The 16547-nt window shown below is 35.8% G+C and overlaps 1 protein-coding gene across 9 annotated transcripts in view; it reads right to left on the minus strand.

Moving 5' to 3' along the window:
* The window catches only part of PHF21A (PHD finger protein 21A), a 124985-nt gene that overhangs the window by 74830 nt on the left and 33608 nt on the right, over positions 1-16547 (minus strand). For 5 of the 9 annotated variants that reach the window (XM_064714105.1, XM_064714102.1, XM_064714108.1 and 2 more), the window contains 3 exons: positions 15406-15541; positions 11161-11193; positions 8975-9061 (listed from right to left, as the gene is read on the minus strand). In XM_064714105.1, coding sequence (XP_064570175.1) covers positions 8975-9061; positions 11161-11193; positions 15406-15459 — 174 coding nt within the window. In that variant the 5' untranslated portion in view covers positions 15460-15541. The remainder of the gene's footprint in view (positions 1-8974; positions 9062-11160; positions 11194-15405; positions 15542-16547) is intronic. The other 4 variants (XM_064714107.1, XM_064714110.1, XM_064714106.1 and 1 more) reach the window with 1 other exon arrangement.

Consider the following 16547-nt stretch of genomic DNA (forward strand, 5'->3'; position numbering starts at 1 on the left):
TAATAAACTAAGTTTCAAACAGAGAACAGTACCTTTAGGCCACAAAATTTAAATTGCCCAGCAGACAAATGTTAAGAGCTTAATGTACTGGGATGCTGCTTTCCCCAAATTATTTACTTGGAGAATGGGATACGTCTGTTTCTTGAGAAATATGACAAAATTTAGAATGAGTTGGAGAACCCAAGAACCTAATTTTGTCAAAGTTGATTGCTGAAGCATTTATTACTAGCCCAAAGGTATGTGTGGAGCTTTTGATGCTAGAAAGCTGCTGACAATTGTGCACTTCCACAGCACTCTGGGCTGGCCACAACTCTAAAGAACCAACCGCTGCTCTGAAAAACTGCCATACTAGACTGAAAATGAAGCAATTTATAAAGAGAGTGAATGGATATGGAGCAAGACTCCACAGGCTTAAATACTGCCAAGTATTCAAATTTTCAGAAGTCTAAAATAAAAGGGTAGCCACTTGCTGTTCTGCAGAACATCAGGCAGCTCTAAAGCATATATCTCAAAAATTCACATCACGTATTATAGTTCCAATGTAATTTTTTTGTTTTCAAAGGAAAAATAAGATAAACACGTTCTGCCTTCTACAAACAGTACAAACAGTCACTGAGGTTTTTTTCATTGAATAAGGAAAAAACCAGCTCATTTCTCCTTGCTACACAGGGCAGTCTGGGTTCAACTCTTTAACACACCAATGGCCATTTACTATTGACACATTGCCAACATTTTACTGAGGAAACCTTGAGAAAGAAAAGGCAGGGGAAAAAAAAAGTAATTATAACTTCTTAACTGTTTCTAACTTTCCTCACCTAACTTTGGAGTAAGTTCACAGGACAAAGAAGATATGCTTATTGGAACTTGAGGGCTTTCTCCCTGGTAGTTTTTAAAAGTCTACTGTAAGAAGTCACTTAAATTAAAAAGAGACAAAATAGAACAAGAATTCTTTTTCATAGAACAAATCAGATAAACTCTGTAGGGGAAAAAAGTAATGAACTGAAGCCTAATCTTCCCAGTACTTTTTTATAGCCAGTAGAGTGAGAGTTGCCTTCACAAAGCCAACACAGAACAGTAAAAATTAAGTTCCCTTGTCTGATTTGCCTCCTGGTGGTGTCTCCACCACTCTAGTGATCCCCACATTTGGACTTCATTTCTTCAAAATTTCCATTGAATTCTGCAGTCACCATAACCTAATCAACCTGGTACATTACTATTAGTGAGTAAAGTTGAAGAAGACCTCTTGCACTTCACTAACAGTTTTGACAAACTTAGGACAAAGAAGGAGCTAAAAAGAAGTTCAAGGAATAACGGACCTAATTAAAACAAAAACAAAACCACACCACAAAAACTTACATTTCATCTGGCCACCACTTATCATCCCTGACACTATGTCAGATGTCTCTGCTAACTTGCAATCTAACAGCAGGGGGAAAGTTGCTTCCAAGAAACTATACACTTTCTGGAGTTTCTGAAGGTCAGAACAGGTATTTGAAAAGTTAACTCAGAAGTGAATGGAATACTGAAAGTTACTCTGTATAATGACTAGAAATAGGTGAATTCACATTGACTTGGCCCATATTGGAAGAAAATAAAACACTCTTAATTCCACAAACAGAAAATGAAACCTGAACCAGATTATCACTTCAGTGAACATCAAGATTTTCTAAGGATGAAGACTGCATTCTCTGCCTCCAACAGTGTCAATATAGAAAAGAAAGCACAGAGACTTCATGAAGCTCTGTGAAGAGCATTCTTACCTTTTAATACTTTAGGGATGTTCACCCTTTAAGCCCTTCAAGACTATCACAGTCTCCACAACAAAATGAGGAAAAAAATGCATAGTGAGAGTAATAAAGACAGTCAACATTTAGTTAGAAAAGTGAAATCCAAAAAAATTTTTTTATAAAGGGTACATTCATTTGGCCCACTCACGTTTCCCTAATATGTCATCTCTCTAAATCACTTCCAGAAAAGTGCATTTCCTCTTTACTTGTCCACTACAAAGGATCCGTAGTCCACCTGTAAAAGCCAGTACAATTAACAGAAAATAATTCAAAACTAGCATTCTAGAAGCAATGCAATATTATCACATCCATCTCAGTCCTTTTTGAACCTATGCAGCAAGAGTTGAACTGATTGGTTCCTCAATACCTTGTGAGGGTGTAACACATGACCCATATGAGGGACAACACCACCTAACACTGTTTACCTGAGTCAGTCTGGCTCTTGCTGTAGCACCAACCAATAAGATCATATTTGGTAATAAAAGTATTTTAGCCATGGCTATACTACAGTCAGTAACTCATAGCACAAAATACCCCACATTTCAGGAAGCAGCTTCTTTTCAAATCAGTACAGGCAGAAGAGAACAAACATCAGAGACAAGCTTTTGCCTGTATTCTAAACATAGGACACACTGTCTTTCTCTCTTCTCCTTTCCATAATTCAACACACATCAGAAAAGCTGGGGACCAAACAATTCCGATAGCAACTAAAGATCCATACATAAGGCTCTGAAAAGCATATCTCTGGATTTGATTCCTTTTCTAACTGGCAATAAATCAAAATATTGTTTCTGTGGCTGTGAAGTTGTTCCACCGAGGCATGCAGAACATAGCAGAATGAACTACTTTAATCTGTTCTAACTTATAAAAATTCATTAGTAGATTTAATCCCTTTTCCCAGCATCCAACTAAGAGGCATTTAAGGGTGCTATACAAAACAGCCTAAATCCCAGTCATCATCATCTAATGCTTCGCTTGTCTTCCCTTCAAGTACAAAAGGGAAAAGGGAATAGTAGGCCTTGAACCTACTGATAGGTAACTACTGATGTGTGAGGTTATCCGGCAAGTCGAAACATGCAGGAACATCTAATAACCAACTCTCTCCATCAGTAGGGGATTTTCAAGGAAATACTGTAGTTTAATTGCCCATTTTCTATCTACAATGTTGATTTTCAAGCAGAGCAGGCTATTTTGGAGTTATGCCCTGGCTTATATGAAGATGAAAGATGTATCCAACTAGGTTCAATTAAAAAAGTTCTCCAGCTGCCTCCAAATCTGGTTTAAATACAGCATGAACTCAAAAATTAAAAGTTGAGCCAGAAAGTCAGTGCTGAGGGAAGAGTAGCAGGGGGCATGTGTGGAGAGTTTTTCTTTTTTTAAATGACATCACGGAACGGTCACTTACATTTCCTAAATTGAGTTATTCCAATGTTAATTGTATATTAGATATGCAAACATTAAGTTCACAAACCAAGGGTGAGAAGTCTAGGTGGAGCTGCATTAAGAGAAGAATGGGAAATCAAAGTTTACATGCCAGTATGGGTTTAATCATCATTTAAGCTTTATAAAAGGTCTGAGACAGCTTAGCAATATTTCAGTCATATACAAATGATTACAACATCAGTTTTGCAAGAGAATTTGGGGCAAAAGAGGCAGCAGGGAGAGATGCATCCACTCTGCCTATCTACAATCATCTGTGCAACAGCCAAAATTTGCTTCAGCCAGTATATCTTGAGAATATGGAAGATGATAACTTAATGAGAAGTCATTATATTCGCATTTTCACACAATATTGGGATGCAAATTAAATAAATATCAAAGATTAAAATAGTAAGCTTATGCAGATTTTTTGAATATTCACTTCTAAACAGGTGCTGTTCACACCTATCAGTGGGTTCAAAAGGATCTGACAATACACCGAGGCAGTTAACTTACTTCTCCTTATGTCCAGATAGACCAGTATTTTTCTGACAGGAAAAAATCACTGACTCCTTCAAACAGTCTAAGAAGGATTATACAAACAGGTTTTTTTTTCATGTATTTTACAACTGCTTTATAAACAGTTGGCATAAATGCATTCTTCTGGTTACATGCAAATTAGCATATCTTTATCATTCATGCCATTTACTTAAAAAAGATCAGTGCTTAGTACAGTTATATGTACAGTTCCAGATAAACAACTGGAACTGAAATTAGGCATCACCTGCCTCAAGCTATTAGTAATTAAATGCTCATGTGGCATATTTGCAGACTTGATCCATTACGGACTGCCATTTAAATATGCCCTCGCTCAGTCGTGGAGAAAGGAAGTACCAGAAACTCCAGAAAAAACTGGCAGAAGTAGTGACATTTTAAATTCATTTCCAGGTTTTTAGTCCTAAGTTGTGATGGTGTTCATCTGCTATATCTACAACACACAGGCATACCTTGCCCATCTTCTAATGCACAAGCATGAAGTGCTCTTTCCTACCTGTTTACTGTACCCAGTGTCCCTCCTGCTCTCCAGCTTTCTTGAGCTTACATTCCTCTCACCAAACACTGCTGCTTTTCTTTACAGAACATGATGGAACATGTTTTGGGAATAATTTTCTGATAATGCGCTCAAAAAGCCTCCATAAAAATTCTCCTTTACTATGATTGACAACTGTTCAAGAAGAACAGTCTCATAGGATGAATTTATGCACACTACCAATCTTTTCATTACTAAGTTATGGTACCTGTAATAAATATAGCAACAGTAATGCTTAAAAGCTATTCCTGACAGTTTTTGGAAACTTAAATAACAAGCTTCCTTTGTCAATCTAAACCACATGTTTACATTTATTCAACTATACAAAACCATGGTTAAATTACTCTGTCATTTTTTATATCTATCCCAAATACCCTTTCTCATTACTTGCTATTTCATGGCAAGGTTTAAAGGAGTCTCACCCTGAACATACAGGACTTAAAATAACCTCATCCATCTCCATTTGCTGTAAGCTTTAAATACAGGGAAAATTCCCTAGATTTGCCTATACATAATATTAAACTTGCTTTTATGGTATGCATTTTTTCTAATTATATTCCACAGTTTCAACTGCTCTTCACAATAAAGTATGTTAAAGTTTTTCCCCTGTGAAAAAATAAAACCACAAGTATCTCCATATACCACATATATGCTGATAACTATTTTTGATTACTTTTCCTTGCATATATACAGAAATCAAAATAACAAAGGGATTCACTTTATTATTTCAGCGTCAAGAGGAAATACATTGGAATACAAGTCTAGTTTCCACAGCACTTTTCTTAGAGAGTCAATGAATTTCACTGCAACTACAGGAAGAGACATTTGCATTTTATTTTCAAATTTAAGCAAAAGAGACATGATTTCTTTTGTACATGCTTACCGCCATCACCCTTTTATCATAGAGTCAAAAGACTCTTTTTGTAAGCTTTGTTTCACATTTATGGCAGAATACTGCTCTAACTTTTCCAGGAGATTATGATAAGGACACATTTAGAAATTCCTCTATATCTGACACAATATTGCTAAAAAAGCCTACAACTTTTTACTGCCCACATGACCTCTTCCTTGTCTTCAAAATTAAGTACTACTATTATGATACATACTCAATCATGATATATCTGTAAGTGCATATTCTTTATTTTTAAATTAACTATGGAGGAAATGAGGCAGAAGAAAAGGTACTACTTCAAGATTACATCCCTTCCTCCTTTATGCTAGCCCTGCTCTACCTCAGCCTTTCACCAGCGTCACTGGTAACAATTTCCACCCCATCTTCCCAAAAAAAAAAAAAAAAAAAAAAAAAAAAAAAAAAAAAAAAAAAAAAAAAGTAGACACTAAAAACTTCCTCACAGAAAATTTTTAAAAATATATTAAGTTTTCGTATTGTAAGAAGTGTATTTAACCTGGACAAAAGCTGAGTAGTGTGAAGTAATTGTGGGTAAAATTCTACAAATCAGAATGCCAAGAGAATATACTATTGTAGAATAAAAAGTAAGGGAAAATGGTTGACTTTGACCATGAATTTCTTCCAAAGATGTACAAACATAGAAAAAAATGGTGCTCCAAAACAACAGAATGAATTCACATTTACAACCCAGCCTGAGATTTGGCAATGACAACTGCTCTGAAAAAACTAACTCTTGACTTCTGTTTGCTGAAGAGGGGGGTCGGAGAAAGAAAGAGGAAACCATTTACAAAACCAATGCATTCAGAGTTTCCAGACTGCAGCTCTCACATTTATAGCTGAGGAGCAAATCTATTAAACTGAATCTCACTTATTGCCCACAGATTAGAAAAGTAAACACAGTTTACAACTCTGTGAAAATAATACAAAGAGACTAGCAGAGGGAAATCTACTAGTCTGAAGGATTGAAGCTCACAGCCCTTTAAATGCAAGCTATCTTCAAGTAAGTTTTTTCTCTTTTTGCAGTTTTCCTTTCAGGTGTTAACACACTCAGCATACATTGCTCCATCGTCTCTCAGGTATAACAAATCAAAGCCTTTATTTTCACCTCTGACATTTTCAAAAAACATAGGAATATATGACATACCTTATGCTGTAACAGTTCAACCCTGCATCAGCTTGGAATTTTTTTCAGCTTTAAGCCTACACACTGCACAGCCTACTTGCTTTCTTTTCGTAATTTGCCGGATCTCCTCAATTTCACAAACTTCTGAACAGAACTGTCATTATTAATTCTCAGCAAGACACCTAAGCCACTGTGAATCACTGCGGCGACTGGCAGCAAGTGTCGGCACTATTCCCACAATGCTTCGCAGACAGAGGGAAGTCCTAAAGCAACGGAAAGCTTTTAGCTAAACCTACCGCTGACTTGGTTCTTGCACAAGTCTTCATCCAACTTCATTAAATAAGAGAGCAAAGAAAAAGCGTGCATTAGGGTGGCATAACATTCCACAAGCCAAAAATATTTCATTATTCTGCCTCTCTAACACCAGCATCTCAGCTCCATGTCTCCAGGTAGGGACACCACACAGGCTGGAACTTTAGTTTCTCAAACTTCATTAAAAGCTTATTGAACAGTGACCATTATGCATCCTATAACTGTCCACAGTGGAGTTGGGCCCTCAGAGTTTACTCATTGACTACTTGCCTCTAAACAAGAGTACAGATTACACATGTTGCACCCCTTCTTAACACAAGCACTGCACAATGGAAACCATTATATTTACTGTGCAAAACTGCATATTTCTCCATGCTGTGTGAAAATTAAATTGCTGATTAATATTCTACCCATAAAACAATTAATAATAATGATTTTTCCCGAAAAGAAGTGAAACTGAAAACAGAAGAAAGGCTTTGTTGCAGTCTCTAAGGTGCTGCATTGCTAAGCCACAGATTTCTATACAACAAATTCCTGCAAATAAAGAGGGAGTGAGCACTTCTCTGCACAGGGAAGTTGTGATTCTTTTCCCAGAATTTATATTTACCATGACCATTGCATTTAAGCAGGCATACTACTTTAACAACATCATCATCTGGAACACCGACAGCTCTGCAGTTCAGTAGTAGAAATAACAAAATATTTAAATTTCAACAATCATGGAGAAGTTCACTGTTGTTCTGATAATCAAACCCACAAAAATACAAAGAAGGAAACTACTGTGACTTCATACAGACTGTATTCACGGTGTGGTAGAAGAAAACTCAAACTTATTTTTCAACGTCTTTTGGAAACTTAATCCATGTTCACCCCATGAACAAGTATACTTTAGCACTTTGAGTTAAATATAAAAAATATAGCTCCATTTCTAGGGATGGGTAATTTAAAACACATGTTAGTATAGACCATTCTGCAGCTTAACTTGACAGAGTTATAAATACAAGTTTAAAAGTTATGGTAGGATGCTTTCTTACATTCCACTCAGTGTCTCACTGCCTGTCCGTGCTCATCACGTGAGCAGGTAGTCAGTACAGCTTGCTTCATGGCATCAAGACAAGCTCATTTTGAAATTACCATGGGCATCCAGAGCTTACCAGAGAATCCTGAAACAGCTTGCTGTGAGACATAGCCCCATGCAGAGGCTCATGCTGGTTTTAGAGAATAAATCATCTTCAAGAGAGACATGCTATCACATCAGCAAAACCTCAGTTTTTGTTGAACTACTATTCTCATTAAAAAATCATTGTCCTTATATTCCTTACATGTTTCGTCCTAGATTCACTGTTCCTCTATTAAAACATCCTATATTTTTTCAGTAAACAAAATTTCTAGATAAAAGTAAATCACTGCCTGGCTATTTTTGTAGGCATAGTAATACTCAAAACAGAACACATGCAGCTAGTAGCAGACAAATGAAGGTATCTAGTTGTGACACTCATGCACTTTACCAATGCTCTAACATTTTTCCCTCTTCAAAGGTCTATTTATCTAATTTGGTTCCATTATTGACATATTAAGCAACATAATTAAGGGACTGCTTAAGTCAGTTTACTTGGAATGGGATGATGTGATGTATGAGGGGTTTGTGCATGTGTTGCTCTTTCATGTTTTAAAAAAAAGTGAGAACAAATTCTGTAGATATCTCAATATTAAGTCTTTTTCTTCTTGTTATTCACAAGGCCCATGTTCAAGTTCAACAATCTTTCTAGTAAGCATTCAGTTGTAATTATTACTCATACTTTAGAGCTGTCAAACAGAATTCTACCAAATGGCAAGCATAAGACAATTGTGGTGTAATTTATCATGGTAAAAGCATCCAACTAATTTTCAAATTGTCTATTAAGTACCCATAACTGACATACATTTAGCTGGTCTTGACATTAAGAAAAATTCCAGCATACTCACCCATATACACAGTGCAGACTTACTAAGTCAAAATCTAAAGACTTGCCTAAACCAGAATGGTTGAATTTAGAATCAGTTTCAAGATAATAATAAAGAAAGTGACAAAATTAATGCATTTTTCCATCTCCCTTAATATAAAATGTTAGTTTCAACACAAGAAAAATTGCTATAACTTCCACTGATTAAACTAGTTTCTTGTTTGACAGACTCACAATAACTCCTTCTATCCTTTGTTGAGAAATCAAAAATCTAAAATGTCTGGTTGCCCACGCTTATTTTTGCACTTTAAGATTTAGCAGCTCTCTTGGAATCTGGGAAAAGAGACATCTTTAGAACACAGTGTTAAAAATACATCTCTATTTCCCTACCTGTTTCTCACTCAGAGCTGTGATTTTGGCTTGAAGTTCATGAAGTTGTTTCTTCAAATCAGCGTTCTGATTAGAAAGAAAAAATATCTGTGAGAAAGATATTCCGTTTGTTAACAAAGAGTAGTAGTAGGAAGGTGGGTTTTTTTGTTTGTTTTGTTCTTGCATAGTGTACTACAAATACAGCACCTCTGGATGTACAGCCAATAAAATTCAAACGGCTCAACAAAGCCTGATTTAAATCACTGAGTGCAACAATAATCAGAGGACCTTTCTAGCACTCACTCACCAGTTTGGAGAGAAGATTTCATTAAAACATCCATTAGTGCTTATCACATTATAAAGCACATTTATACATTTCATCAAGTTTACAAATTAAACAACAATAAATGTTTGTTAATATGTATACAACAGTATCATCCTGTATACAACAGTACACTATGTTATCTAAAACATTCTCACCTATGCAACTTATGCAAAGACATTTACACTCAACTATGTAGGATATAAACATATGTACTAAATCTGAATTGACACATATATTAATTGAAGGCAAACATATTTAAGTCCTTATTTCCATGTATGCTTATGCCTTAGACTGTGCTAAAGAGAATTACATTTGTCTGAACACATCACTCATATTAGCATTTTGCTTACACTAGCACTTTTTGAAGTTTCAGATTTTAAAGCCATAAGCAACAGCAGACAGAAAACAATTTTTACCAGGACTTTTTCTTTTCTACTGAAATAAAAAATTAAAGAAACGTCTGTCCTTAGCTGAAAACCTGTGAAGCTCTGCAGAAATGTGACAGGGAATCAGGTTTTCCTTAATTTTTGTACATTCTCACTTTTTTTGTTCTCAGTTGTGTTGTAAAGTTTTCATACTAGATTATGCAGGTTTAGTCTGCTAAGCAGAAAAATTAAAACACAAGACTAACATCATCACAGGAACTTCATGCATAATCCCCTATCTTTATATTCCTCTAATTTTGAAATGTATTTTGATTTTAGCTCACAGACAGTCTCTGATTCCAGCAAAATGACATATTGACCAGTCATCCTCCCTAGTTCTAGATTCTACTTAATAATCTGGGATAAAAATGCATTAAAAACATTGGAAACAGGGACCAGATTTACTTTTCCTGACTCTAGGAATTCTACATGGCTTCTTGCAGCATGACCTCACTTTCAGCAAGTATGAACTGAAAGCAAGTATGAACTGAGCTCTGCAGACAAATTGTTAGAAGACTAGACCAGTGAATTTGAGCAGATCTTACCCAAACCCCATCAGAATAACAACATTCAAAAAACCAGATTTTCCAATACACCCTGCTTAACCCTCCCTGTCAGAGGTTTAACTACCTGAGTGCTATTAAAAGCTGTCTTCTCACTTCACTGAGCTTGGAAAAAAATGTACATTCAGAAAATTACAGGACATACAGAAAATGTACATACAGAAAATATACTATTGTATGGGGCTGGGAGGTCTTAACAACAAGCCTCAAGTGAGTGGCCTTTATCCCTCTGCTCAACATTTCAGACTGGTTTGAGAGCTCCAGAGCACTCCTCATCCAGCATCCAGGAGTGTTTAACTGCTGTACCAGGGACCTTATGCAGTCTTTGAGAAAGGGATGACTTCTGCTGTCTATGCAGGGAGTCCAGTTATCCACCTTCAGAAGCTCTGAAACTTCCCAAGACCAAGTGTCTGTTCTATGGACACTACAGGGCTGGTAACACACCCAAGACAGGCAATCTGAACACAACCTTAAGCTATATTGTTTGGACAAAATTTCTTGGACAGAATATCCTCTCTCTTCTTGTACTGTGAACCTTCTGATACTCAAAAATGAAAAAGGTTATTGCAAATAATGGCAGCTTTTATAAGAGAGCAGCTTCCAATAGAATCAGAAATTTACTGCTCATCTGAACTGCACCATAGCCCAGAAAAGTCACTTGATTTAAACTATTAAGAATGTGTATAAGGTAAAAAGCTCCATAATAGCAAGAATTTTCGTTTTGCTTTAAACAATCCAACAGTTGTTGTTCAAAAACTTATAAATAAATTTTCTTCTAAACACTGTGTTAGCAAGGAAGAAGGTAATCTAGAAATATCTAAAATCATCAAGTTTCATGCACTGTTATTTCCTGAATTTTGATGGAAATAATCCAATATAAAAATAAGTAGTTACCTGTGGATCTTGCTTCATTTGGGCAACCAATTTCTAGAAAGAAAAAAAATGTGACAATACAATGAAGATTTTCATTATGAATATTTTGAACAATTTAAAATTCAGTAGTTTTTAAGAACCTTCGTAAAAGCAAAATATTTTGTTTACAGCATTTCAATAGCAAAGCCTGGAGTCCAGTATTATAACATTTCCAAACCCATTCTTATTAATACAGTAAAAGTACTGTATTAAGCCATCACTTTTGCTCCTCCTAAACAGCTCTTAAACAAGTGATGCTTTTTAAAGACAATTTAAGCCAGCTGGGTAAGATAATCTAATAGCTGTGTCTCCTCTAGAACTGCTGGCCTCTTTGCTTGCAGTCACAAGAAACACAAACCACAGACAACTGCTGCAGGCACAAAAGCTGTTTGTATATTCAAGGGCAGAATGTTTCAAGTACTAAAGCTCTTCCTGTGTGTTAACTTGGCTGGTACCAGATGGAAGACCCATGTTCAGAAGTATCTTTGCCACTTTTCTCCCTCAGAGGAGATTGAGATCATTGTAGAAGAGATGCTCTCCACATCCAAAGGAAAACAGACAGATTGTTACCATTCACTGTTCTTCCTCTCTCTCTTCCTTCAGGCAGCTGCAGGAGAATGCTGCCCATTGCTAAGCAAGGAAAAAGTTACCAAAGAAAACCAGAGCCCAGAATGAAGACACAATGTAAACCAGAAACACCCAATATCTTTTTTAGTAAATTTGTAGACATTTATTTCTCTAATGTTTTCAAAGACTATGTCTTAAGTTTAGTATCTACTAACACACATTTCTTTCACTGATCTGCTTTAATTACTTTTTGAACCAGGAAACCATTCTAGATTCTGTGACCATAAGTTAAATTACAGGACTCTTATGTAAAAGGATGACCTCCTTTTTCTTTTGAATCTGTTTCCTTACAATGCAAGCATGAAGGACTAATATGATTACAGAAAACCAGAGCTGACTTGAGTCAAGAGGAGTTGGCACCTGGACTTGATGATCCTTACAGATCCCTTCCAACTTAAGACACTGTATGATTCTATAGCTGCTTCTCTATGGAGCTCCTTCTTACATTTTTTCCACACCACATATTCCCCCATCAGTCTTCACCTCTTCAAATTGAAGAACTCCTCATGCACAAATCATTCCATTGCTTTGTTCACTGTTGGCACTCTTCCATAATTCTCTAGTTTGTCTCTATCATCTGGAGACAAAGGTTAAAATTATGTGCAACACTCAGGTACTCTGTACTGCAAAATCTCCTTCCATGGTGCCAACAGCCAGTTCACAGCCTGCTATTGCAGATGTAAAACTGGGCCTTCTTTTCCAAAGTGCATCACTTGGCATTTATCTACACTGAATATTATTGTTTCGTCATACTGCCATCAGCATCACAGGAACAGACTTAGCTTATTTTTCCTCGGCGCTTCCTGCCACATTGGAGCTCGACAAGCAACAAATCTGTTAGTTTTTATATAAAGTGCTCCTGCAGATGCAGTCATAAGACAATATAGTCAGTACTGTAAACTCTTCATAAAATATTGCTAAATTTTTGGATCACACAGTACTACGTCAGGCAATCCTAAGGAAAAAAAATATTCCTCTTAAACATAAGCTAAATTTAAGTTATTTTAAAAGCTACTAATCTTTCTGCCATGAAATAAGAAAAGGAGAAGGATGCTTAAGGTTCCTTCTACACATCAGCTTGAGGAATCATCCATGAAACTCAACCTTTCTGTAAGAATACCTAAATATAAGTCCTTTAACACCTCTTGTGATCAAAACTAGGAAGAGTAGACTGCTTCAAATTTATCTTAATTAAGTCAACACAGCAGCAGAATGAATTACTTAGACTTAGATGCATCTCTTCTCAGGACAAGCAATATAGCTTTGACATGGAAGACAGAATATTCAAGTTGTACACTAATATAGATATGATCTGGTCAGGTGTCATTCATGGTGAATTCTCTGATCATAGAAAGCAGACAAAAAAGTAGCTTTTTCTGAACAATTAAACACCTTTTTGGGGTTCTTACGGGTAGTTTTAGATGTACTTTGCCAAAGCAGCATTATGAAAGCTTCACACAGAGTTCTGCAAGTGAAACAAAAGAGGCAAAACCAAAGGAGCTATTCTACAAACAAAACCACGTCATACTGAGCATCACTTGCACAGCCACGTGTGCAGTCACAGACAACATGCTGCATCAGGAAGTTAGGAGAGTTTGAGCTGAATTCCTTATGCTGAGCTGAATTCCTTATGCTCATCACAGACACCTGTCCACCACTTCCAACAGGACAGCAAACCATGACTGTGTAAGTGTTGGCAAGCTTTGTTATAAAGTCCTCAGAAAAAGAAATACTAGAGAACAAAAAGATGACAAGAGACAATTCTTCATGAATCCTGAGTGAAAAGTAGGAGCATATTATATCTCTTTAGGTTACAAAATTCAGAGCTATATGAGAAAGTTCAAGCATTTTGCTTGAAGATTTTTTTTTTGTGACAAAACCAGTTTAATGATTATCAGTGTGCATGCTGACAAGCAATAACCATGCAAGCATAGTTCACAAAACCTTTACTGAAGCACCCAACATTTTGTTGCAAGTGTTATTTTCCACTGTAAACATACAGATTTTTCTTAGCCTTAATTATAGAAATATACAGCATCTTGAATTAAAAAAGACAACCTTCTGATATCATGGTTTCTCTAGTTTCACAAACTAAAACCAAATCTAATTAAAGCTGATTTTTGTGCAAATCTCACTTTTAATGGCAATTGGGAAAAGTTAAAGCAAAGAAAGTCAAAAACCCCACCAACTTTAAACTACTTATTAAAGTCTCTTTGGACATTTCTCAGTCTTCAACCCTGTTCATCAGTGTCACTATGAACAGATACTAAAGGTTATTCAAAATTCACAGTCTTAAAATTTTTGGTTTACTTGGGCATAAAGGGGAATGAGGATGCACACAAGGAGTAATATTATACAAACATGAGCATAATTAACATTTTGATTGCTTTACAGTAGTTATTACTTGAAAAAATTACTTACTGGCCTTAAACATTCCTATGTCTGCAGCAAAATGTCATGGATAAGTTTTGAACTTCCTTACCTTCACAACAAAATGTCACAGAAGTTTCAACTGTAAAGGCCTTGGAGTTACTGAGGAGAGCAAAATACTCATCCATAGTTCTGGAAATCCACCCTTAGCTTTCTCAGGGTTTGCTCCCTGACTGTAAGTTGTATTTTGTTAAACAGACATAGCTTGATTTTACCAATTCATCCATTCAAGTCCTTGCAATATGTGCAGCATTGCTGCAAGTACTGGACAAGACATCCAGATCACATTTTAGACAAGTCACCAAGCAATTTTGGAACATTTTTCAAATTTCATATGATGGACTATACTGATCAACTTATCATATACTTATTTTATCCACCATGTAACAGTTGTAAGTTTCAGCTATCTGCAGAGCATCAGAAATACTTGGAGAACTATGTTTAGAAAAGGTCTCATTGTTAAATTTAACATTTCAAGTTTGCAGCTAGTCTGTGTCTATGGCTGTAACAATTTTCTTCCAAGAATTAATATGCATATGTCCTCCTATATTTACTACATTAGGTTTAGTATCATTACTTGTAATAATTCCTCATTGGCATTGTAAAACAGTGGCAAACTGCAACTGTACTGACATATAGTATTGAACAGGTTAAAGTAAAAAGATCCAACATGTAAAAATTTACAAAGCCCAAGCACTACAACATTTTGGTTATCAAAAATATAGTTTAGAAGCTACTGAAGTAGATGACATTCCAGAAGAGAAGCACCAGATTAAACTATGCAGCACTATGTACTTTTCACTTCAAAGTTCCTCCACCATATTCCTCCATTCCCAACTGAATACTGAAGCTGGATTCAGAACATCAGAAAAACCTTCCAGACAGAGACAGCTGAACACTGTTTTAAAAATGTTTTTATTACTGCTACAAAATACTAAAAAAAAAAAAAAAATCACCACCCACAGTTTGATATGCAGATTTTTCACATTTGCTAAAAAACAACAGGTGGTCAGGTCAAAATGCAGGGTATAAAATTCTGAAGTAGTTTCAAGCCTATAAAACAATTATTACTATAGTTGTAGTGCTATTGCTTAATGCTCCCATTAGTAGTAATACTGTCAGCAGTACTAATGCTGCTATTGCTTTAAAGCAAGAAAGTACATAAATTACCTGGTGAACCTGAATTTCCACTTTCAGAGCCTCCTGTAGAGTCTGCAGCTCCATTCTCTACCTTCTCCACTTTCTCTAGAAGTGTCTTTGCTGATTCCAGTGCCTTTAGTTTCTGGTTTCCTCTTTAATACCAGTCCTATAGAAAAATGAAGGTTTTGTTTTGGTTAGTGAAGGAGAAGAGACCATTTGAAAAAGAAGATAATAACACAACAGGAATTCAATAGAGAATTCTATTCAAATGCAGCTTTCCAGCCTAAATACAGTCAGTATTTCGAACACAAGAATCTGCAGGCTCTACAAAATACCTGCCTTGGAGTCATTTAGCCAAATTTGTTACTTCCCACATATCCCAAAGTTGACATACTTATCCCTTATCTTAGTTTGCAGGCAGCTATTTCCTACCAATATCCCATTGCAGTGGCATATTAAATTAGCAAATCTAACTACTGAGAATGTTTTAAAAATCTGTGTAGACGAAAACTTATTCTGGACAATAGAATTCTACAACCACAATAAATAGTTAAACACTAATGTACTGCATGAACACACTTCTGTGATACTATAGAGCTGTTTTTAGATGGGACAGTGTGTATGTTAACAGAACAACATTAACATATTAATAACTCACTGCCTAAAGTTTGTGCCAAGTTAGTAATTTCAGTTGGAATCTGTTCTGAAGGAACAGAAGAGTGATATTAAGCAGCACAAGACATTTCAAAAAGATTAATTTTATAATCTTTTTAATCTTGGAAATCTACTTTTAGATCATAAGTACAAAGTTTAGCATCTTCACTTGTACTACAAACAAATTAATCCCCCCAATCTCTGACATAGAAAAGCATTATCAAACATACTTCTAAAAGCCCTGAATGCTGGACAAGAGAATTTTTTTTCAGAAATATGTTAAAAGTATCAACTTCTGAAACAGTATTAAGATTCTCATATGCTCAAATAATAGTGGAACCTGTATAAAAACACCTATAAATGCAAACACATGGAAGTCACTGGAAAACATTATATAGCAATTTTACCAGTCACTTTTCCATCCAGACACCACAATTAAGGAATTGCTGCAGTGTTAAAATAGTTCCTATTTTTTTATTATTTGAAAATTGCTCACATTCATTGCACAGGTGTTGTTG

This window comes from Zonotrichia leucophrys, chromosome 5 (assembly GCF_028769735.1).
Source record: "Zonotrichia leucophrys gambelii isolate GWCS_2022_RI chromosome 5, RI_Zleu_2.0, whole genome shotgun sequence".
In the NCBI taxonomy this organism is placed as follows: Eukaryota; Metazoa; Chordata; class Aves; order Passeriformes; family Passerellidae; genus Zonotrichia; species Zonotrichia leucophrys.